This window comes from Ovis aries, chromosome 2 (genome assembly GCF_016772045.2).
Source record: "Ovis aries strain OAR_USU_Benz2616 breed Rambouillet chromosome 2, ARS-UI_Ramb_v3.0, whole genome shotgun sequence".
In the NCBI taxonomy this organism is placed as follows: domain Eukaryota; kingdom Metazoa; phylum Chordata; class Mammalia; order Artiodactyla; family Bovidae; genus Ovis; species Ovis aries.
In genome coordinates, this window is record NC_056055.1 from 95963569 (window position 1) to 95988039 (window position 24471).

The window sequence follows — 24471 nt, forward strand, 5'->3', positions numbered from 1 at the left end:
TGCTTCATTTGCTATTATTTTCTCCCATTCAGAAGGCTGTCTTTTCACCTTGCTTATAGTTTCCTTTGTTGTGCAGAAGCTTTTAATTTTAATTAGATCCCATTTGTTTATTTTTGCTTTTATTTCCAGAATTCTGGGAGGTGGATCATAGAGAATCCTGCTGTGATTTATGTCTGAGAGTGTTTTGCCTATGTTCTCCTCCAGGAGTTTTATAGTTTCTGATCTTACATTTAGATCTTTAATCCATTTTGAGTTTATTTTTGTGTACGGTGTTAGAAAGTGATCTAGTTTCATTCTTTTACAAGTGGTTGACCAGTTTTCCCAGCACCATTTGTTAAAGAGATTGTCTTTACTCCATTGTATATTCTTGCCTCCTTTGTCAAAGATAAGGTGTCCATATGTGTGTGGATTTATCTCTGGGCTTTCTATTTTGTTCCATTGATCTATATGTCTGTCTTTGTGCCAGTACCATACTGTCTTGATGACTGTGGCTTTGTAGTAGAGCCTGAAGTCAGGCAAGTTGATTCCTCCAGTTCCATTCTTCTTTCTCAAGACTGCTTTGGCTATTCGAGGTTTTTGTATTTCCATACAAATCTCGAAATTATTTGTTCTAGTTCTGTGAAAAATGTGGCTGGTAGCTTGACAGGGATTGCACTGAATTTGTAAATTGCTTTGGGTAGTATACTCATTTTCACTATATTGATTCTTCCGATCCATGAACATGGTATATTTCTCCATCTATTAGTGTCCTCTTTGATTTCTTTCATCAGTGTTTTATAGTTTTCTATATATAGGTCTTTAGTTTAGTATTTTATTCTTTTCGTTGCAATGGTGAATGGAATTGTTTCCTTAATTTCTTTTCTACTTTCTCATTATTCGTGTATAGGAATGCAAGGGATTTCTGTGTGTTGATTTTATATCCTGCAACTTTACTATATTCATTGATGAGCTCTAGTAATTTTCTGGTGGAGTCTTTAGGGTTTTCCATGTAGAGGATCATGTCATCTGCAAACAGTGAGAGTTTTACTTCTTCTTTTCCAATTTGGATTCCTTTTATTTCTTTTTCTGTTCTGATTGCTGTGGCCAAAACTTCCAGAACTATGTTGAATAGTAGCGGTGAAAGTGGACACCCTTGTCTTGTTCCTGACTTTAGGGGAAATGCTTTCAATTTTTCACCATTGAGGATAAGGTTTGCTGTGGGTTTGTCATAGATAGCTTTGATTATGTTGAGGTATGTTCCTTCTATTCCTGCTTTCTGGAGAGTTTTTATCATAAATGGATGTTGAATTTTGTCAAAGGCCTTCTCTGCATCTATTGAGATAATCATATGGTTTTTATTTTTCAATTTGTTAATGTGGTGAATTACATTGATTGATTTGCGGATATTGAAGAATCCTTGCATCCCTGGGATAAAGCCCACTTGGTCATGGTGTATGATCTTTTTAATGTGTTGTTGGATTCTGATTGCTAGAATTTTGTTGAGGATTTTTGCATCTATGTTCACCAGTGATATTGGCCTGTAGTTTTCTTTTTTTGTGACATCTTTGTCAGGTTTTGGTATTAGGGTGATGGTGGCCTCATAGAATGAGTTTGGAAGTTTACCTTCCTCTGCAATTTTCTGGAAGAGTTTGAGGAGGATAGGTGTTAGCTCTTCTCAAAATTTTTGGTAGAATTCAGCTGTGAAGCCGTCTGGACCTGGGCTTTTGTTTGCTGGAAGATTTCTGATTACCGCTTCAATTTCCGTGCTTGTGATGGGTCTGTTAAGATTTTCTATTTCTTCCTGATACATTATTTAACTGAATAGTTTTCTACAGAAAGTCATGGCACATGTAAAGAAGCAGGAAAATCTATCACAAACAGGAAAAAAAAGCAGCCAAGAGAAAATGTTCTTCAGAAAGCCCAAATTTTGGACTTAACAGACACAGACTTTTGGTCTTTTAAAGAAAAAAACAATAAAGGACAGAAACAGTAGAGACCTAGTAGAAGCTGAAGAGATCAAGAAGAGATGGAAAGAATACACAGAACTGTACGAAAAAAAATCTTAATGAACCGGATAACCGAATGGTATGGTCAGTCACCCAGAGCCAGACATTCTGGAGTGGGAAGTGAGGTGGGCCTTAGGAAGCTCCACTGTCCATAAAGCAGGTGGATGTGAAGGAATTTAAGTAGAGCTATTCAAAACCCTAAAAGATAATGCTATCGAAGTGTTACACTCAATATGTCAGGAAATCTGGAAGACCCAGAAGTGGCCACAGGACTGAAACTCTGGCCACAGGAAAAGGTCAATCCTCATCCCAATTTCCAAGAAGGGCAGTACTAAAGAATGTTCAAACCAGTGGACAATTCCACTCATCTCCTCATGCTTAAAATCTTGCATGTTAGGCTTCTGCATTATGCAAACCAAGAATTCCCAGACATCCAAGCAGGGTTTAGAAAAGGCAGAGGAACCAGAGATCAAATTGTCAACATTCACTGGATCACATAGAAAGCTAGGGAGTTCCAGAAAAACGCCTACCTCTGTTTCACCGACTATGATAAAGCCTTTGACTGTGTGGATCATAACAAACTGTGGAAAGCTCTTACAGAGATGGGAATATCAGACCATCTTACCTGTCTTCTGAGAAACTTGTATGTAGATCAAGAAGCAAGAGTTAGAACCCTGTATGGAACAACGGATTGGTTCAGGATTAAGAAAGAAGTATGACAGGGCTGTCTGTCGTCACTCTGTTTTATTTAACCTATATGCTGAGCACATCATGAGTTACAAGCTGGAATCAAGATTGCTGGGAGAAACATCAACAACCTCAGATATGCGGATGATACCACTCTAATGGCAGAAAGTGAAGAGGAACTGAAGAGCCTCTTGATGAGGGTGAAGGAGGAGAGTGAAAGAGCTGGCTGAAACCCGAATATTAAAAAAAAAACTAAGATCATGGCATTCAGCCCCATCAGTTCATGGCAAATAGAAGGGGAAAAGGTGGAAATAGTGACAGATTTCCTCTCCTGGGCTTTCAGATCACTGTGAATGGTGACTGTGGGCATGAAATCAGAAGATGATTGCTTCTTGGCAGGAAAGCTATGACAAACCTATAGACACTGTGTTGAAAAGCAGAGACATTACTCTGCTGACAAAGGTCTGTATGATAAAGGCTATGGTCTTCCCAGTGGTCACATATGGCTATGAGAGCTGGACTGTAAAGAAGGCAGAACACCAAAGAACTGATGCCTTCAAACTGCGGTGCTGGAGAAGACTCCTATGAGTCCCTTGGACAGTGAGGAGATCAAACCAGTCAATCTTAAAGGAAATCAACCCTGAGCATTCATTGGAAGGACTGACGCTGAAGCTGAAACTCCAGTATTGCGGTCACCTTGAGAGGGTAACAGGCAGGAAGGCCGGGGGTCTCCAAACGGAGGAAATAGCCTGCAAGTGTCAGACATTTTTATCTCTCTTAAGCAGCAGGAGGAAACAAACTAGCAATATTTTTTCCTTCTCTATACAAATTTAAAAGGAGGTTTCTCTTAAAATACTGTGTTGCCATAATGACACCTGGTTTCACCTGAAGTTAACTATTCTCAAACCTAGAGATAACCAATGCATTTTTCTTATGGAAATGTTTGTCTTACGCTATGCTAATGTGCTATACATTTACCCCAAACTCTGTCTTCAAGTTGGTTCTACCTCTTGGCTCAGAACCTACTTGACAAACCAGTATGTTATACTCAGATATTGTTGTCCTAATCTATGTAAACAAAACTATTTGTATGGTGATCTGTCCTTCTACAAGATTCAAAGTTAATCATTTTATGGCCCAGGATGAACCATTTGGTGCCAAGATTATCCCAAAATGCACCTTATAGGTGAGGGGCCTGGTGCCATTCTGAGTTTTAAGACATTCCTTTCATTAACAGACTGCTAGTGACTATATAACATTCAGCTGAAGACTAGCAGGGGGGCACTCTTTCTGCCCCCTTCTGATGCCTATGTCAGAAGCTTTCTCTATCTCCTTTATACTTTAATAAAACTTTATTACACAAAAGCTCTGAGCAATCAAGCCTCGTCTCTGGCCCCAGATTGAATTCTTCTCCTCCAGAGGCCAAGAATCCCAGCATCTTTGCATGATTCAACCACAACCTTTCAACCTGATGCTAACAGGCAACTCAGTGGAAAAGTCCCTGATGGTGGGAAAGATTGAGGGCAGAAGGAGAAAAGGGCATCAGAAGATGAGATGGTTGGATGGCATCACCAATGCAATGGACATGAATTTGGGCAAATTCTGGGATATGGTGAGGGACAGGGAGGACTGGCGTGCTATGGTCCATGGGGTCACAAAGAACTGGACACAACTGGGTGACTGAGGAACAAAAGACACATACTTTAAATCAGCTATTGTAAATATGTTTAAAAATTAATGGAACAATATCTAGAGAATTAAAAGAAAGTGAAAATTATGTTTCATCAAATAGGTAGTACCAATAAAGAGAAATAGAAAAATAATCAAAGTTCTGGTGTTAAAAGGTGCAAAAATTACACAAACAAGTCACTGTAGGGATTCAACTACAGACGTAAGCTAGCAGAATAAACAGTGACCCTAAAGACAAATCAACAGATTATTCAGTTTGTGGATAAGAAAAAAGAACCAAGAAAAATTAACAGCATGTCAGATGTCTGTGGGACACCATCAAAGAGACCTATATACACATAATGTGAGTTGCACAGAAAGAGAAAGGAGCAGAAAGTACTAAAGAAATAATTGTCAAACTTCCTGAATATTATGTAAAATATTAATCCATACATCCATGATGCTCAACAAACTGCAAGCAGAATTTATTTACAGAGAGTTACACCTAGACATGCCACAGTCAAACTGATCAAAGCCAAAGACAAAAAGAAAATCTTGAAAGTATTAACAGAAAAATGGCATTGTGTTTAAAGAATCCTTAATAAGATAAAAGCTAACTTCTCATCAGAAACCATGAGAACAGTGAAATGACACCTCTAAGTGTTGAAAGAAAAAAACTATTAACCAAGAATTCTATATCCAGCTAAACTCTGCTTTACAATGAAGAGGAAATTAAGACATTCCCAGATAAACCCAGAGGTCACTAGTGGTAAAGAAGCCACCTGCCAATGCAGGACATGTAAGAGACGTGGGCTCGATCCCTGGGTCGAGAAGATCCCCTGAAGGAGGGCAAGGCAATCCACTTGAGTATTCTTTCCTGGAGAATCCCATGGACAGAGGAGCCTGGTGGGTTACAGCCCATAGGGTCACAAAGAACTGCACAAAACTGAAGTGAATTAGCACGCACAGATAAACTCTGACGGAATCTGTCACTAGCAGACCTATCTTGCAAGAAATGCTAAAGGGATTCTTTAAGTCTGAAAAGGACAGTAAAAGGTAATTTGAATCCACATGAATAAATGAAGAACACTGGTAAATGTAATTCCACAGGAAAATATACCAAAGAATAAATGTTTTTATAATCTCTAAGCGATGATAAAATAAAGCAAGAATTATAAAACTGAACTATAGGTTTATAATATATGATGCAATTTATGACAGTAGTGTTAAAAAGGAATGACAGAAAGAGAGATTTACAAGAGTAATTTTCTGAATACTACTGAAATTCAGTTAGTTTTAATTTGAACTAGATTGTCACAAATTAAAATGGTAACTGTAATCCTCACTATAAACAGTAAGAACACAATTCAAAAGATATAATCAAAGAAATGACCTGGGCAATTAAACAGTAAACTAGAAAATATTTAACACAAAAGAAAGCAACAATTGTAGCAGAAATAAAAAGAAAAATCACACAGTAAAATCCTATTAGTTATTAGTCACTGAATTAAATGTAAATAGATTAAACACTCCATTTACATTTGGAAGAATTGGGGAAAAATATGAGTCAACTATATGCTGTCTACAAGACACACACTAAACTCAAAGACCAAAGAGGTTGAAAGCAAAAGGAAGCAAATTGAGATACTCTGTAAGCATTAATTCAAAGATATTTGGAGCAGCTACACCAACATCAGACAATCTAATCTTTAAAACAGAAGCTGTTACTAGAGACAAAGAAATATATTTTATAATGGTAAGAGGGTCAATCCATTAGGAAGACAAAATGATTATAAACAAGCACACATCTTACACCAAAACACCAAAATGCACAAAGCACAACTGACAGAATCGAGTAAACAATAATTCAACAATCAATTGGAGACTTCAATACCACACTTTCAATAAAAGATACAAGTCATTAAACCAAGAAAAAGTGCAATACTTCAACTATGAAGTGATTATACCTCATAGACATCTATGGAATACTTCACACAGCAAGAAAATACATCGACTTCTAAGAAAATGCATATACTTTTCAAGTACACATAGAATATTTTCTAGGGCAGATCATAATACATTTTCATAGAGCAGTTAAGTCATAAAGCAATCCTCAGTAAATTTGAAAGGACTAATACCATACAAAGAATGTTCTCTGACCCCAATGGTACTATACTATAGACAGCAGAATATTTAAGAAATTCATAAATAAGTGGAAATTAAATTACATATTCCTAAATAACAAGCAGATGAGAGAAGAAATAAAAGGAAACAATTCTTTGAGATGAATGAAAATGGAAACACAACATGCAACTTACAGGATGCGCCTAAAATAATGCTTAGAGTAAAAACAATACTGTAAATCGCTATAGTAAAAGATTTCCAATCAGTTACTTTGCCTTCCACCTTAAGAAACTAGAATTTTAATGGGAAACTAAACCCAAAGAAAGCAAAAGGAGTCAAATAATAAACACCAGAGTGGAAGTAAAATAAAGAATTAAAGGAGAGGGAGAAAGGAGGGAGGTTCGATAGACAGGGGACATATGTATGCCTATTGATTCAAGTTGATGCACGGCAGAAACCAATACAATATTACAAGCAACTATCATTCAATTAAAAATAAACTTTAAAAAATAACTAAAAATAGAGACAATCAACAAAACTAAAAGTTGAATTCTTTGAAAAGATCAACCAAATTGATAGAAGTTTAGCTAGACTGACCAAAAATGAGAAGACTCAAATTATTAAAATCAATAATGAAAGAAGACATCACAATAGAACTTGCAGAAATAAAGAGTCATAAAGGAATATTATAAGCAACTATGCCGACATATTAGAAAATTTAAATGAAACTGAGAAAGGGCATGTACAAAAACCCAAGTTACTATTGTACTTAAAAAAATGAAAAGCTTTCCCCACTAACATGAGGAACTTTAAAAAAGATTTAAACACATAGGAATCAACTAAATAAAGGCACTTCAAGACTTGTACTCTGAAAAAATACAAAAACTGTTGAAAGGAATTAAATAAATGCAAAGGCATTTCATGTTCATGGTTCTAAGACTGAATATTGTTAAATGGTAATACTCCACAAATTGATCTACTGATTCAAAACAACCTCTATCAAAATCCTAACTCAATATTTTTGAGAAATATAAGCTCATCCTAAAAGTTACATGGATAGGCCAGGGACCAAAATGGTGCTGAAAGAGAACAACAAATTTAAAGACCTCACACTTTCAATTTCAATACTTACTACAAAGCTTCAGTAATTAAAACTGTATGCTGCTGCTGCTGCTAAGTTGCTTCAGTCGTGTCTGACTCTGTGCGACTCCATAGACAGCAGCCCACTAGGCTCCCTCGTCCCTGGGATTCTCCAGGCAAGAACACTGGAGTGGGTTGCCATTTCCTTCTCCAAGGCATGAAAGTGAAAAGTGAAAGTGAAGTCGCTCAGTCGTGTCCGACTCTTAGCGACCTCATGGACTGCAGCCCACCAGGCTCCTCCGCCCATGGGATTTTCCAGGCAAGAGTACTGGAGTGGGGTGCCATTGCCTTCAGTACTAGCATGAACAGAAATAAGAGATCAATGGAATGGAATCATAGAAAAAATTTAAGGTCAGTTACACTGCGTTTCAACAGAAGAAATAAGAAAATTAATTGAGGGAAAAAATCTTTGGAATAAGTGATGCTATGAAACTGGATATCCACATTCAAAAGAGTGAAGTTGGACCTCTCCCTCACACATTATGCAAAAATCAATTCTAAACAATCATACACTTAAGTATAAAACTACAACTCTCAGCCTCTTAGAAAAAAAATAACTTTGCGATTTAGTTATTTTCTATAGGATATTAAGACCACAAGAAAAATAAATTAGAATACATCATGGTGAAAAGCTTTGTGCTGCAATTGATAACATCAAGAAAGTGAGAAGAAAACCCACAGACAGAACTTTTGCTAATGTTTATCAAAGAGATCTGTATCCAGAATAGTAAAGTGGGCTTCCCTGGTGGCTCAGCTGGTAAAGAATCTGTCTGCAATGCAGGAGACTTGGATTCGATCCCTGGGTTGGGAAGATCCCCTGGAGATGGGAACGGCTACCAACTCCAATATTCTGGCCTGGAGAATTCCATGGACTGTATAGTCAGTGGGGTCACAAAGAGTCGGACATGGCTGAGCGACTTTCACGTCACTATCAGCTATAAAGGTCTTTCCCGTATTGATCTGAAATCTGCCTCTTCGTGCACTCAGCCATGGTGTGTTTTCACGTTACCTTCTTTTCCATTTGTCTTCCGGCTGCGCTGAGTCTTCGCTGCTGCACGACTGCTCCTTAGCTGCAGCGAGCAGGGGCTGCGCTCTCGTTTTGGCGGCTTCTCTCGTTGCAGAGCTCAGGCTCTAGAGCACAGGTTCGGTAGCTGTGGCACAGGCTTAGTTGCTCTAAGGCACGCGGGATCTTTCTGGATTAGGGACTGAACTCATGTCTCCTGCATTTGCAGGCATATTCTTTACCACTGGGCCGCCAGGGAAGCCCACACATGGTGTCTAGAGGGAGGGGGCATATGTATACCTATAGCTGATTCATGTTGGTGTATGGCAGAAACCATCACAATATTGTAAAGTAACTATCCCCCAATTTAAAAGAAAATTTAATTAAAATAAATAACTAAAAATAACCTCCAGAGTCATCTGAATTTGCCTCAGAGGAAGGGCAGCACAAAGCCCAAGTCTAGTGCTCAGACATGTGTTTAACAGTGTTTTAAACAGAGATTTTAAAATAGAAAGTATTGAAAGATGAGAAATCTGTAAATTCTGAACTTGAATTTCCAAACTGCAGTAATCAGATGGAGCTGAGAAGTGTCTGCTTGCCTTTAGATGGGACTCACTCTATCTAGAACGGGCTTCCCCGTGGCTCAGTGGTAAAGAATCCGCCTGCCAAGCAGGAGACGTGGGTTCACTCCCTTGGTCTGCAAGATGCCCTCAAGAAGGAAAAGGCAACCCACTCCAGTATTCTTGCCTGGGAAATCCTATGGGCAGAGGAGCCTGGTGGGCTACAGTCCGTGGGTAACAAGAGAGTCAGATGCGAATGAGCCACTGATCAACAACGACTCTATCTAGTAAGCCACAGCCCTCACCTCTCCACACTGGATTTTTAAAAAGTGCATGGGGTAGCAACTATAGCTATTGCCACTGATTTGAAAGGTTTCAATCTGGTTTAAAAAAAAAAATTTGAGTAGCAACTACAGAGAATTCCAGAAAAAAAAATCTGCTTTATTGATTACACCAAAGCCTTTGACTGTGTGGATTACAACAAACTGTAAAATTCTTCAAGAGATGGGAATGTCAGACAGCCTGACCTTCCTCCTGAGAAATCTGTATGCAGGACAAGAAGCAACAGATAGAAATGGACATGGAATAACAGATTGGCTCCAAATCAGGAAAGAAGTACATCAAGGCTGTATATTGTCACCCTGTTTATTTAACTTCTATGCAGAGGACATCATGTGAAATGCCAGGCTGGACGAAGCACAAGCTGGAATCAAGACTGATGGGAGAAATATCAATAACCTCAGATATGCAGATGACACCATCCTTGTGGCAGAAAGTGAAGAGGAACTAAAAAGCCTTTTGATGAAAGTAAAAGAAGAGAGTGAAAAAGCTGGCTTAAAACTCAACATTCAAAAAACAAAGATCATGGCATCTGGTCCCATTACTTCATGGCAAATAGATGGAGAAACAATGGAAACAGTGACAGACTTTATCTTCTTGGGCTCTAAAATCACTGCAGATGGTGACTGCAGTCATGAAATTAAAAGACACGTGCTCCATGGAAGAAAAGCTTTGACCAACCTAGACAGTATATTAAAAAGCAGAGACATTACTTTACTGACAAAGGTCCATAAAGTCAAAGCTATGGTTTCTCCAGTAGTCATGTATGGATGTGAGAGCTGAACCATAAAGAAAGCTGAGCGCTGAAGAATTGATGCTTTTGAACTGTGGTGTTGGAGAAGACTCTTGAGAGTCCCTTGGACTGCAAGGATATCAAGCCAGTTAATCCCAAAGGAAATCAGTCCTGAATATTCATTGGAAGGACTGATGCTGAACCTGAAACTCCAATACTTTGGCCACCTGATGTAAAAAGAACTGACTCATTGGAAAAGACCCTGATGCTGGGAAAGATTGAATGCAGGAGGAGAAGGGAGCGACAGAGAATGAGATGGTTGGATGACATCACCGACTCTTATGGACACGAGTTTGAGTAAACTCCAGGAGTTGGTGATGGACAGGGAACTCTGGTGTGCTGCAGTTCATGGGGTCACAAAGAGTCAGACATGACTGAGCAACTGAAATGAACTGACTGAACTACAAACACAGATGCTGCAAGAAGCCAGGCATGGCTGATGAATGAGCACAGCAGGTGTATGTAATAGCGAGTGGTGAAGACTGTGGCTCACCAGACAGTATATAAAGTCGGGAGACCCAACTCAGATTCATATACTACTGGCCTAGATAGGAATTCATAGGATGAAGACAGCTTTTATCAATAAAAGTTACCAGAGTACTTTTTCCAACTCTCCCAGGTGGCACTAGTGGTAAAGAACCTGCCTGCAGTGCAGGAGACTTAAGGGACGCGGGTTCAATCCCTGGGTTGGGAAGGGCCTCTGGGGGAGGAAATGGCAACACACTCCAGTCTTGCCTGGGGAAGCCCATGGACAGAGAAGTCTGGTGGGCTACAGTCCATGGGATTGCAAGGGGTCAGACGTGACTGAAGTGACTTAGCACGCACACAAGATCAGAGAAGCCATTCAAGACAGAAGGAAAACCCAGGCCCACAGCCTGGCTTCAAAAAAGCAGTGGAGATAAACTTAGTAAATTTCTTTGGTAATTGTGCCCCCATGAGTCCCTCATTCAGTGCAATCTTTACTGAGAGAGAGAGTGTGTGTTTTCAGATATATTATGTAGTACTGACCGTCTTAAATGCCCATCCTCTGTTTATAAACTTTCAAATACTTCTCAAAAAAGAGGTTGACATAACATTGTCTTACTTCATCAGGAACTTTGAATGCGGATTCTGATGCTCCTAAAGCCTGCTTCTGATGAGCCACCTTGTATTTCACCATCTTGATAAATCTAAAATTACTGATTAGAGGAAAAAAGAATACGTGTGTTTTCTGTTTAACATTCCAACCATGTGTCCAGGGGTAAAGCTATCTTAGGTGAGCTTTATGTCAAAATTAAATTTAAAAATTATTTCAAGTTTTAAATTCATTAAAAGTAGAATAAAGGCAAGGTATAAATTATCTATACTCACAAAAGAGGAAGTGAGAGGGCTGCCTATATGTCCAGCATTTTTATTTAAACTTTTTATTTTGTAATGGAGTAGAGCCGATTATGGAGAATGGTAACCCACTCTGGTATTTCTGCCTGCGAAATCGTGTGGACAGAGGAGTCTGACAGGCTACAGTCCATGGGGTCGCAAAGGGTTAGGCATGACTGAGCAGAGCTGATTAACAACGTGAGAGTCTCAGGTGTGTCCACCATTATTAAGGCTGATCTGATTACCCATCTAACCCCTCTGCTGCTTCCACATCCAGATGAGGTCCTCAGATCAGCCTGTAGGAAGGTGGGTAGTTCATCATTCTTAAAACAAATATATATCCTAATGCCTTTCAGTTACCATGGCATTGAGAAAATGTGTTTGGACTTAAAATTTATGAAAGATCCATGCATATTCAATATTAAAATGACCACAACTAGGGGCTTCCCTGGTGGCTCAGTGGTAAAGCACACATGTGCAATGCAAGAGACATGGGTTCGATCCCTGATCCAGGAAGGTCCCACGTGCTGTGGGGCACCTACGCCTAGGCACCACAACTGTTAAGCCCGCGCTCTGGAGCCCACAGGCCACAACTCCTGAAGCCCGCACACCTAGAGCCCACGTTCTGCAATAAGAGGAACCACGGCAGTGAGAAGCCTGCCCAGCGCAGCTAGAGAGAAGCCCCTGCTCACCGCAACTAGCGAAGAGCTCGTGCAGCAACGAAGCCCCAGCCTGGCCAAAAATAAACAAAAATTCAATGATCCCAGCCAGAAACAAGGTGAGCATTCCTTCTGAAGGACTTCAAGAGACTGTGGGAATTCGAGGGTGAGTTAATCTACTTCACTTTTAGGGAGGGGGAAAGCCTTAAAACTGACCGTTTCCTGACAAGGAATACTTGGTAAAAAGAAAAAAAAAATCACTGCCACAAGTAAGGGAAAAATGACTAAAGATGTAAGGCTATACTATCTTATTACGTGTGGGCATTATTTTCTGAAGGTCTGTCTTTCTCTGTCACATACCCCAGTATCTCACTCACATACTTACACATATACACCCCTCACTTCATGTGCCTTGAAAGGCATATTCCAATGTCCATCTCTGCTCTGAAAAAAATCTGAGATGGCTTAATCATAGCTATAGACGTAAGATGCTTCCCAGGTGGTTCCGTGGTAAAGAATCCACCTGCCAATGCAGGAGACTTGGGGGGTTTGATCCCTGGGTTGGCAGGATCCCCTGGAGCATGAAATGGCAACCCACTCTGGTATTCTTGCCTGGGAAATCCCATGGACAGAGGATCCTGAAGGGCTACGGTCTATAGTGTCACAGAGAGTCAGACATGACTGAGCCACTGAGCACGCACACAGGTCTGAAAGATATACGCCTAACATTTCCAAGGATGCACGTGTGCACATTCAGCTGCTCAGTCATGTATGACTCAGCAATTCCATGGAATGCAGCCTGCCAGGAAAGCCAAATTAACTGAAAGTGACAAACGGCCATAAGTAACTATTTAAGGGTCACCCAAAAAGGTTGGAATTTCTCTTCAGGAGGTTTGGCATTTATCTGAATTAGAGATTTTTCAAGAGAGAAGAATACAGCCACTCTCTAAGGGGATCAATATGTGGGCAGGATAAGACTGTTTTAGAGAGAAAGTTCTGGTCCTCAGACTGAGTTTATAGTACCTTAACAGGAAAAGAGGCAATAATTTTCACAGGAATGTGTGATCTGTTTGGCTTTGCAATTGGATTTTCCTTTGAAGGAACTACATCCTCATGAAGGCTGCTTGATGTACATGAATTTTCTAAGAAGTTCAAAATGAATGAGAGAAAAAGGAAAATGTATATTTTAATGTCATTAGTCTCAGATGATTTGAGTTTATTTTAATCAACTCAGAATTTCATGATGTTTTGCTTATAGGCTTGAGATATTAATATATATTCTTCCCTTGAAGGAAAAAAAAATGCAAACACAAAAGGACTCCAAGTGACCAACTCCAGGATAACCTAGAAGAGCAAATTTAATTTATAAAGCAACTTGCTTCATGTAAAAAGGCATGCAAAATATGACTATTTATTGCCTAGCATATAAACATCATGCTAATCATACTATTTCATGTAAAGCTTTAGGTGATATAATTGGTAATATATAGACTTTATAGAAAATGTTTTTTATTTTTTTATTTTTTTTAAGCTTTAGAGTAGTTTATTTTTTTTTGTTTTTTATTTTTTAAATTTTAAAATCTTTAATTCTTACATGCGTTCCCAAACATGAACCCCCCTCCCACCTCCCTCCCCAAGAAAATGTTTTTTAAAATAAAGTGAAATTTCATCTATTAAATAATTGGCTAAGAAAAGATTTTCTCATACCTCCTAAGGCTTGCCTCTGGCTCTGAGAGGCTGGACATACCAAGGTATTTTTCTTCTGTTCTGAAGTGGCAGGATCAAAAGCCTGCCCATCCTTAACGGCAGTCATTGTCTGCGCTACTTGTTGTTGGGTCTGAAAGATCCCCAGTGTGACTAATTAGCAACAAGATTAGTCCCTTGAAAAGACTAGTGATCTGTTTTCAGGTTGATACCTATAAACATCAACATAATACAAAGAAAACTGATTTTAAAAATTGATAAGATGGATAATTTCAAGTTCCTCTTCACACAAAAGCTCTTTGGAAATGCCTACATTTATGATACTACATGGGCCTCCCAGGTGGCTCAGTGGTTAAGAACCCGGTCTGCCAATGCAGGAGACCCAGGTTCGATTCGATCCTTGGGTCAGGAAGGTCTCCTGGAGAAGGGAATGGCAACCCACTCCAGTGTTCTTGCCTGAAGAATGCCATGGACAGAGGAGCCTGGACAGAGCCCTGGGGTTGCAAAGAGTCAGACATGACTAAGGGAACATGCGTGAATAACACTATATGTGCTCTAATACACACATAACTGGAGTATACCCCGAAATAAATTGAAATAACAAAACTGAGCAACTATTTAAGCATCTAAGAAATTTTTCTTGACATAAGAAAGAAAATAAAATCTTATAAGAAAAAGACACTTGGTCTGCAGGTTGAAGTGTTAATAAGACATTCTACTCAAGTTACGGGAATTCAAAGTTAAGAAAAGAATCCTCTAGATAGCCAGGCAAACGCATCAGGTGACCCACACCAGGAGTAATAGCAAAGTAGCTTCAGACTCCTCCACAGCAATGTTCATTACTAGACGGGAACATATCACAGAATGTTCAGCTTCACTAGTAATCAAAGAAATGTTATACAAAATAAGGAAACAAAATTTCACTCAGATTTACAGGTTAAAAAAAAAATAATATCCACTTTCTGTAAGGTTAGTGGGGAGGGAACTCTGAGCACTGTAGGACTGTAAACTGTTACAACCCTTCTAGAAGGCAAAATGGCAAAATATTTTTTAAACGATAAATTTATCTTCTTTTGTCCAGTTACTTCCATATGTAAGAATTTATTTTTTTAAAAAGTCACTGATGAAACCAACAATCATTTAAATATAAGAATCTGGAGAGATACTATATAGCACAGTAAAATGAAAACTATAAATATCACAATGTAATATTTGCAATGAACAGGAAACAAGATTAGCCTCCAGCAAGACTTTTTTCATAAGACAGAAGGGGAGTGAAACTAGTTTAGTAAATATTGATAGTATCTGGCTCTGGACTAGGCAAGCATTCACTATCTCCAGTTCATGGACATGGGAAATGAAACACAAAGAAATTAAATATTTGTTCAAGGACATTCAACTCTTTTGAGAAGAACTGGAATTCAAGCTGTTATCTGTGACTTGGAAGCATAACTTCTTTTTATGACACGCAGAAGATTCTACTGTGAGTATATACCAAGTACAAGTAATACAGAGATGAGTGCAGAGAAATAAAGTTTGCATTAAATAACATTTTTACATCTCATAAAAGAATTTAAACATTTATAATATAAATTTATAAGAGGTTCAAATTACTTTTGAAAACAGTCAAGTCCCCTTACTCACTCTAGTTACGTTCGTTAAGAGTCTCGCAAACAAGGGGTTAGAGAACACTGCTCCTAGCGGCAGGCATCTCACAACAGTCGCATAAGTCAATACATAACCCTGTGATGTGTGTGTTTCTGTTTAAAAATACTTCATTTAGTAGACTGCTGATTAATACTGAATTTGTGGTCAATAGCACTAATAACTCATGCCTGAACAAAGTTGTTTTAACAAATATTTTCTCTGTCAGGCACAGTGCAACCTTCTTGCTCCAAGGAACAGTAGACAGGACTCCACCTGGAGACCATTTTAAATAACAAAATCACCAACAAAGCACACAAAAATGTAGAAAACATGGCACTAAATAGACTCAGATAAGATTAACAGTATGACCACTGGACAAGAAGGCCGTGTTGCAGTGTTTAGTCTTAGCTGGGAATGTGTATGTCAGGGAATTCAACTTTTTTTTTTTTTTTTTTTGCCACTGTGTGTGTCTACAGAGGACCACAAAAGCATGAGTATAGATTTTAAAGATACAAATTCATTTTACTGAATAGATGAATCTGCAAAAACAGAATCTGAAAATAATGAGGATTGACCATATTAATTCATAGTTCAAAGGTTATACAAAAAAAAATATACCTGCTTTTAATGAAAATGTTAGATAATGGGGGGAAAAATGAAGGTTTTGAAAAACTCTTACAAATAGGCAATGTATTGACTGCCCGCTTGTGCCCCCTAGTGGACAAAAGATAACAAGCACTAGAATATACTTGAGCTTGCAATGACAATGTAACTTTATATTAAGCACCGCAGAAAGCCAGAGGGAGGGAGGGAGGGAGGGAGGGAGGGAGGGAGCCATGGGGGACAGAAAGAGAAACAAAATGGCTCACATCAACCTTGGCAGTGTGTGCAATTCTCCTTTTTGGTCCAGAAATGTTTTGGTAATACAGCATATCTAATTTCATTTGTTTTCCTGAAGCCTATTGGGAAAATGATAAGAGTTATCCAATTTCAGTGTAGTAAAAGCAAATTTATCGTGTTTCCTGAAAAGCCACAGAAATCCAAAACACTGGGCAAATTATTTAAAAATAATTCACAAAAAATAGCTTATTTTGACATGCACAGATATTCCTATAAAAGATGCCTTTAATTTGACAAATCAGCTATCAGTTACTGTACATAATACCATGGCTTCTGGAAACTGTCAAGCTTGCAAGATGTAATGGCTGGCCACTTACCAAGGTTTAGCCTTGTCATTCTAATACATTATTAATTATTATATTATAAATATATTTCATTATTTTTATTTTAATAAATAAATGTTATTTAAATTAAAATTTTATTTTATTATAGAATCTTAATTATAATATTAGAAATATATAATAGATGGTAAATACATTTTATAAAGTTTAGAATACAGAGAATATGTATTTAAGGGAAACGCTTTTAGATTTAGGAAAAGGATTAAAAAAATAAAAGTGACCAACCTGTTTGGCAGTCTCTCCCTCATGACCTTGGGTTTGTGTGAACTCACTGAAAATTTGAAGACACTCCTTCATAGTGTCATCAGAATCAGAGGGAGTGTCATCTCCAGTATATTCCTTATCTAAACCAAATTCAACTAACCTGCCGTCATCAAAAATAGTCAAGTCTTGACTATCGTCTGGTGCTGTCAGAACTTTGCCTTTCAGGTGATCGTCTGCATAGGAGAACTGGAGCTGGCCTGGTGAAGACAGCCATTCAGTCTCTTCTTTTCGAGTATCATCAGTTGTTTTTACATGTCTTGTCCTCTTTGGATACCTTTCACTATGACTTCCTGTCTGGATTTCTTTGTCCCTGGGAGGGGCATAAGACATATTTTCTCCTGAAATGCAGACATGCATCTTCTCACCACCAAAGCTTCCCATCTTAGAAATGTGGTTTTGAACACCGCACATGTTTATCTTAGTTTTAGTATCTAGTGAGGTTTTCATGAGTGATCTTGATGGTTCTAGCTTGTTACTGTCATCTTCTCTGTATGTGGTTAGTTGAGTTTCACCTGTTTTTTCCTCTTCTATGCCACTGATCTGAAGATTTCTTTCCTCCAGAGGCACTACCTGTATCCTTTCCTCCATATTCTGATATTTAAAGCCTCGAAAGCGTTTAGATTTCCTAGAAACAGGAATGATTGGAGGCACATCCATTACAAGGTCATCTTCATCAGAATCTTGAAGATTTATTTTAATTCTTACGGGTGAAACATAAGGTCTTTGACTCTCCAGGGACTTGCGGCAATTTTTACCCACAGATTTTTTCCAGAAGGGCTGACTGTCGGTCTCACCCTGCCTTCCTTTAGATGCTCCAAGCAGTGCTACAGAGTAATTGAGCAAGGGATCATATTCAAGGTCAGTTGCTGGACATGTGTGGTCCATCAGGTACTTTGTAGGCTGACTCTCTTTGTTTTTGGATGGTTCATTCCACTTTTCTTGTGGGAGCAGGCTGTTTTCAGGAAAACCTTGTTTCACATTTGTGTCACTCAAGGAGGCCATGGGGCTTTGCGATAGCTCTTCAAGTGCTAAAGTAAACCTAGGGAGCATCTTCTGCTTTTCTTCAACTTCAGTCTTGACTGACTTGATTTCTTTGTTGATTCTTTCCAATTGTTCCATAGTCATGCCTAGAGTTGTTAATGGGAGATAAGTTTATCTTTAAACATCACTCAAGATGAAGTGCAAACCCCAAAATATCCTGGACAAAAAGCTTCCTATCACAAGGACAGTAACTTTCCCAAACCCAGCCTTAAACACAGGGAACTGCTGATGAACAGGCCAGTTCTTGGAATGAGAAGGACAATGAATATCTAAGTCTTTCAAATGTCTAGCTCATTCCTATGACTGATTAAAATATTCACATCTTATTACCAGCATAGCTACATATCTGTGTGACAGGTCATGCCTATACATATTAAACTGTGTCAAATGTGACACAGTTTGGATATATACTATTCACCTTATTATTTACTAGGCAGTGACAATTTGGCAACAGTTCAAAGAGCTCAATGCTGCTTATACGGATCTGTACATAGTCTCTCACCAATACATCTCCACTGTCATAAAAGAAAGTTTCTTTAAAGCATGAGTCTTCTTTTAATTCAGTGGTTCTCAACATTCTCACAAAGGTCCTGAGGTCCCTTCTGTTCTACAGAATGCCTCAAACACACACACCATTCCACAACCAACCATTAAAAAAAGAAAAATTAACAAGTAAAACTCGAAAGCAGCTGGATCCATACTCCTGAGGAAACCCAGAACAGTGCCAAGAGATAAGGCTGCCAGCCATGGCCCTTCACAATACCTGGCAGGTCCTTCCTGACTTTTTAAATAAGGAAATTACCATCTCTTCCCTCTTTCCAAGATACACTTTCCAATGTCAATTACAGCATAATTTACACACTTCTCCCCTCTCGAAAACAAGAGATTTCAGATATGAGATATCGTCCAAATTATACTTTTCAAACTTCTTAATTTATTTTAGATAACTTACACCTTTTGATAACACACACGTGCTTCCTCTTTACACAATGAGCTTTCCTTTGGCTCACTAGCCCTTCACTTTACCGTTCATTCTCTATTAAGAAATTAACTCTATTGAAAGCCAAAGCCAAGTGTGTGACAAAGGTGTGGGGCATTTTGATGGAGAAGGAAAAAGGCAAAGAGCAGGCATAAGCATGAGAATTAACCTACGAATCAAATGTAACTGGTTCTAATTTTTCTTGAAAGAAACTTGGAAGGGGAAGTAAACTCTGGGTAACCAGCCAGAACTGCATTTTGGCATAAGCTGGGTTTTATTTGGTTGCCATGATTCAGGAAAGGATGTTTAAGCAGCGCGTTGGGGTGCTATGGGGACTGGGTGGGAGGGGGGGAGATAATATTATTTCCCTCCATGTCAGAAGTTTAAAATGATCTTGCTCCACCAGAAGCTAGACTTGGAGGGCAAATTTTGAAGTCAGAGGCGGACTTACAACCCTTACGCAAGCTAGAGGCGACTGGAAGAGTTTCTTCTGATTTGTAACTACACCGTGCCACAAGCCGGGTTCCACCCCACCCACCACCTTTTACCCGAACTCAGGAAACTCCCTAAGTCCACAGTGGGTACGGGTGGCAGAGAGCGAGGATAAAACCACACGATACTGTGCCCTTGCACCTTGCGACCAGCAAACCAGGATCCCGCGTACGAGGAGCAGGAAACGAACTACACATCTGCCCACCCGCTCCTCGCCCCGCCTCCCTGCCACGTGGCCTTGGCCCCGCCCCGTAGCCGCAGCAGTGGGCGGGGCCACCCTCGTGGGGGCTGGGCGCTCAAGGTGAGCGCTCAGTTAGGCGGGCAGAGTTTCTCTCCCGTTGGCCAGCCCAGTCTACCATCTTCCCAGATGTCCCTGGATGTCCCCCCTCCCGGTTTCAGGAACTGTGGGGCTACCCAAAAGGCTCTCAGGAAGACACCCTCAAACAGGATCTCCATGGCACCCTCAGTACTCGGTATATCTGGATCTCCAACATACTTTAGGTGGGAGGGACAAGTAAGAGGGATTGAAGACTAGTTCTTAATTCTCCTGATCCTAGAGTGCGATGCTGGGAAATTTTACTCATGGAGATTCTAACTACTTGGTTCCTCGTCTTAAGGCAAAGTCCTTGTTTCCCAGAACAGCCGCTCTATAGGAATTGCCCTTAAGTAGCTACATGGTGGTAAACAGCCCTCTTGGGCGGCTGGGGAAGAGGCAGGTTAAGAGCATCAGAGAAGGGAAATGCAAGGGTGTTTCAGAATAGGGGGAGAAACAAGTTTAAAAGGAACTGGTATTACTATGTCCTTTAAGAGGAAACAAACAGATCAGAGGTCTAGACAACCTGTTTAGGAATTCCAGGTTTAATAGTGGCTTGGAGGGTCAGCAGGGGGCAAATGAGAAGCCACGCCCCCTCCCAACACACATACACATCAGTCTGGGCTATGTGACCCTCTCCTGACATCTAGACTAGGGCAGAGGGGAGAAGAAAGTGACACCAGTAAGGACTATTAGGCATTCTTCAGGCCCACTGCCCCAGTACCTTGACTGCATTTAAAAATGATACCTACAAAGGTATCCACATGTCAGCGGAGGATGAGAAACCAATTTTGGCGTGGGAGGAGGGGGCATTTTAGCCATGAAAAGTGAAATTCACTCAGTCGTGTTAGACTCTTTGCAACCCCATGAACTGTAACACACCAGACTCCTGTATCCATGGAATCTCCCAGGTAAGAATACTGGAGTGGGTTGCCATTCCTTTCTCCCAGGGATCTTCCCCGACCCAGGGATGGAATCCAGGTCTCCTGGATCGCAGGCGACCTGCGATTCTTTACCATAGTAAATTTAACCATACTATTTTAGCCATAGTGATGTGCCTGAAAAATCCCATGGACAGAGGAGCCTGGTAGGCTGCAGTCCATGGGGTCTCTAAGGGTCGGACACAACTGAGCGACTTCACTTTCACTTTTCACTTTCATGCGTTGGAGAAGGAAATGGCAGCCCACTCCAGTGTTCTTGCCTGGAGAATCCCAGGGACGGTAGAGCCTGGTGGGCTGCCGTCTATGGGGTCACACAGAGTCGGACACGACTGAAGTGACTTAGCAACAGCAGCAGCAATGCTATACTGATTCACTTTCTCAAGCTGCAGTACTTTAGTACTGAAGACAAAAGTAACCCTTACACCTATTTCCAATCAAGAAACCTCCCGGGTTCTTCCAAGGATTGGTGGAGGGAGAAGGTGGGAACAATTGGTAGCCAACCCTTCCCCAAACCCACCTGACCTTCTTCCCATGAGCCCTTTCTCACCCATGAATTCACCGTGTCTCCTCTGCAGCCCGAGCACCTCCAAGCTGCTGCAACCACCTGCCTCACTCAATTCCCACCGCATTTCCTGGTGCCTGAACTGGCAGTACAAACGCTGGCACCGACCCCTGGGACTGTAAAAAGCGCACGGAAAACGGCGAAAGTAACCCACGGAGCGTAGCATGGACTACTGCTCGAGGTCCACCTCACCTGGCTCCGTAAACCCGCCTACATTGTTGCGGTGACAGTACCGGGAAAAAGGGAACCCCCCAGCCTGCTGCTACTTCTCCCGCCTGAGTACAGCCTTATATGGTCTGCGGCTACTCGGAGGCGGCGCTTCGTAGCTTTTCCAGCCAATGGGCAGGCTGGAGCTGATGTCAGGGGAGAAAATGGGGAGAGAAGGATGATTCTGAGAATGGATGGTAGGGTAGCGGCAGGTGAGTGTAGTGTGTGTGTGCGTCTATCTTCTACAGGGAAGGAGGGTCATAGAGACCCAACCTACATTAGGGAAAACAATCTCCCAAGAGCTGAAAGAACATTTGGGTTAAGGAATCTCCCGCCTTGTGCATGCCTACCTTGCTTCTAAACACCCTTTGACTTTTGTTACAAGTTTGACTGTTAACCTTCATAGATCAGGGAGAGAACCTCAGTGTCAAAGCGCATCTAAACTTTGCCTCTCTCTTAGGCAAAGTATCCAATTTACCCAAGTTCTCATTTCTTGGTTTGTCAAATGACCTTGTCTTGCATAGGGTGGTAGAATTCTGTGTGATATAATGTGTCAAAGTGCATAGAGTAGGTGAGAATTTAGGAGGACAATGACACCGCCCCAGTTCCTTCCCTCCCCATCATCCACACATCCACAAAGGATCTGATTACATGTCTCTAAAATCCTTCCAGTTGAAACACTCCTAAAAGGGAAACAGTATCCCGATTCCATTGGTCTTCTCTGTAAGGTGAAATACTCCTAGGATAGTTTCATAAGTCACTGATTACATAAATTAGTCTTTGAAATGCTTCCCCCAACCCCAATACCACATACCAAGCATGGGTGCTTGGTGGGGAGAGAGAAGGAAGGGGCCTCTAGCCCTAAAATATTCAAGACCCATAAATCCCCCTCTAGAAAATTAGATGCTGGAATCCCTCCTTCCTTTCTCTTCTGGAAAACAATGATATCTCAAATGGTTATGGATACTTTAAAAATGGAAAAAATATTTTTCCCTAAATCTTACTGCACCCTGATGTCTTTGAAACAATTGAAGAATGCCAGGAGTCTCTAATACTAGTTTTGTCTCTTGATACGGCACACCTGTTTTGCCAGTAAACAGCAATGGGTGTGTGTTTTTTGTTGTTGTTTTGTTTTTTTGCTTTGGGGGTGGAGAGGGGCATAGTAGTGGTTGCCCCGAAATTCCCTAAAATGCCCACAGGTAAGGTGAAAAAATGAAATACTCGTATTTTAAAAAGAGCCAGCCTAGAATGAATATTTTGCATAAGTCACCTTACAGGATCATTTTTTACTTGATGAACTTTTCACACCTTATTTCCTTATATTTTTTGGAATATAGTTTTAAATAGTTTTTATAGCTGAGAGAATTTTATTTAATATGCCCTCCTTTGAAGACACCAGAAAATTTGGTCTCACCAGAGTTTCCAAATTACAAATGAACATCACAAAGTTATTTTTTATGACAAAAATATTACAGTTGTCTAATCATCTGTGGGTTCTTCGCTGGGCTCCTCACTCTGAATTATGTCTGACTCCTCATTCTCCTCTGAGGCTGTGGAAGTCACGTCTGTCGTCCTAGATTTTGACCTTGTGTCTGATTTCTTTAATTCTGAGGAAGTGGTGCCCCAAAATGTGCTGCTCTCCGCACTCTTGGAAAATGATGTGTCTGATACGCCTTCTGATGGATGAAAGTAAGACAGGGTGGCCAGCTCTGGGTTGACGGAGTATTCACCAGTCTGACATGCTTGTTTATATCTGAAAACAGAAACACACATCAAGAACTGTTTTTGGGTGCGTTTGCAGCTTGACTTAGAAAAGCATCTTAAAATAATATATGAATTCCGTCCAATATATTGTCTATTTATTATTACACTAGATAAATGAAAAATGTTAGACCCTACACAGATGTGCTATTTAGAACAGAGTTCATAACCCCTTTTGTCTCAAGGCTATGGAAAAAGTATGCATTAGCTTCTTATCACCTTCCCAATTGACTAGGGTTGTTTCTCTCTCTAGATGATTATTTAAAATGAGGACAAGTTCAAGTGGGATACTCCCTGAGAGACAGCTCCATGGTCCTCTCCAAATAGAGGCAAGGGAGCCAAACTGAATACCTTATAAACTTGGGAGTCGTGTTTGCCCAGCCCTCTACGGAGGAAAGGAGAGGGGGAGTGTCCTCTCCTGTGTTTTAAAGGCTCCGGAGGTCTGCAGACTTACTTCATCATCTTCATTTTGTACAGCATGGCACTACAGATTGCCAACAGGACGACAAAAAGGAAGAGGGTCATCAGTGAGATGCCCAGCATTAATTTTAACTTGGCTTCCTGTGCTCTTGCCGTGTTGTCTTCCCATGTAGCGTTCACATCGGAGTCTGAGAGGAAAGAAAGAAAATGCAGTGGGAAAGAGTAACTGTGTTCAGCAAATTTTTCTGGCGGAATAAGGATCACAGTGCAACTGGAGAGAAGCCTTTGCCACCCAGAGTCTTCACTGCACTCTCCCCTCTACCTTCGTGCAATGCCAAGGAGAAGGCTATAGGCCACTTCCTATGGACAAAGACTCTCAACTTTTTTTTTAACCTTTCCACTTCACAGCAATCTTGGAGGAGCTGACCCTCACTCCATTTTCCAGGATCACAGAAGTTTATGGATTTGCCCTCGGCACATAGCTAGTAAGTGGCAAAGTCTGGTATCAAATCCAGGTGACCAGATGTTAAAACATGTATCAGCCTTCCTCCTTGTATAATTAAAAACCAATCCAAGACTCGGAAG

At 40.3% G+C, this 24471-nt stretch overlaps 1 protein-coding gene across 2 annotated transcripts in view; it reads right to left on the bottom strand.

Annotated features, from left to right (window-relative positions):
- Positions 1–22958: 22958 nt before the first annotated feature.
- The window catches only part of EQTN (equatorin), a 29960-nt gene continuing 28447 nt past the window's right edge, over positions 22959–24471 (bottom strand). For both annotated transcript variants that reach the window (XM_027964594.3, XM_060411023.1), the window contains 2 exons: positions 23921–24074; positions 22959–23458 (listed from right to left, as the gene is read on the bottom strand). In XM_027964594.3, coding sequence (XP_027820395.1) covers positions 23185–23458; positions 23921–24074 — 428 coding nt within the window. In that variant the 3' untranslated portion in view covers positions 22959–23184. The remainder of the gene's footprint in view (positions 23459–23920; positions 24075–24471) is intronic.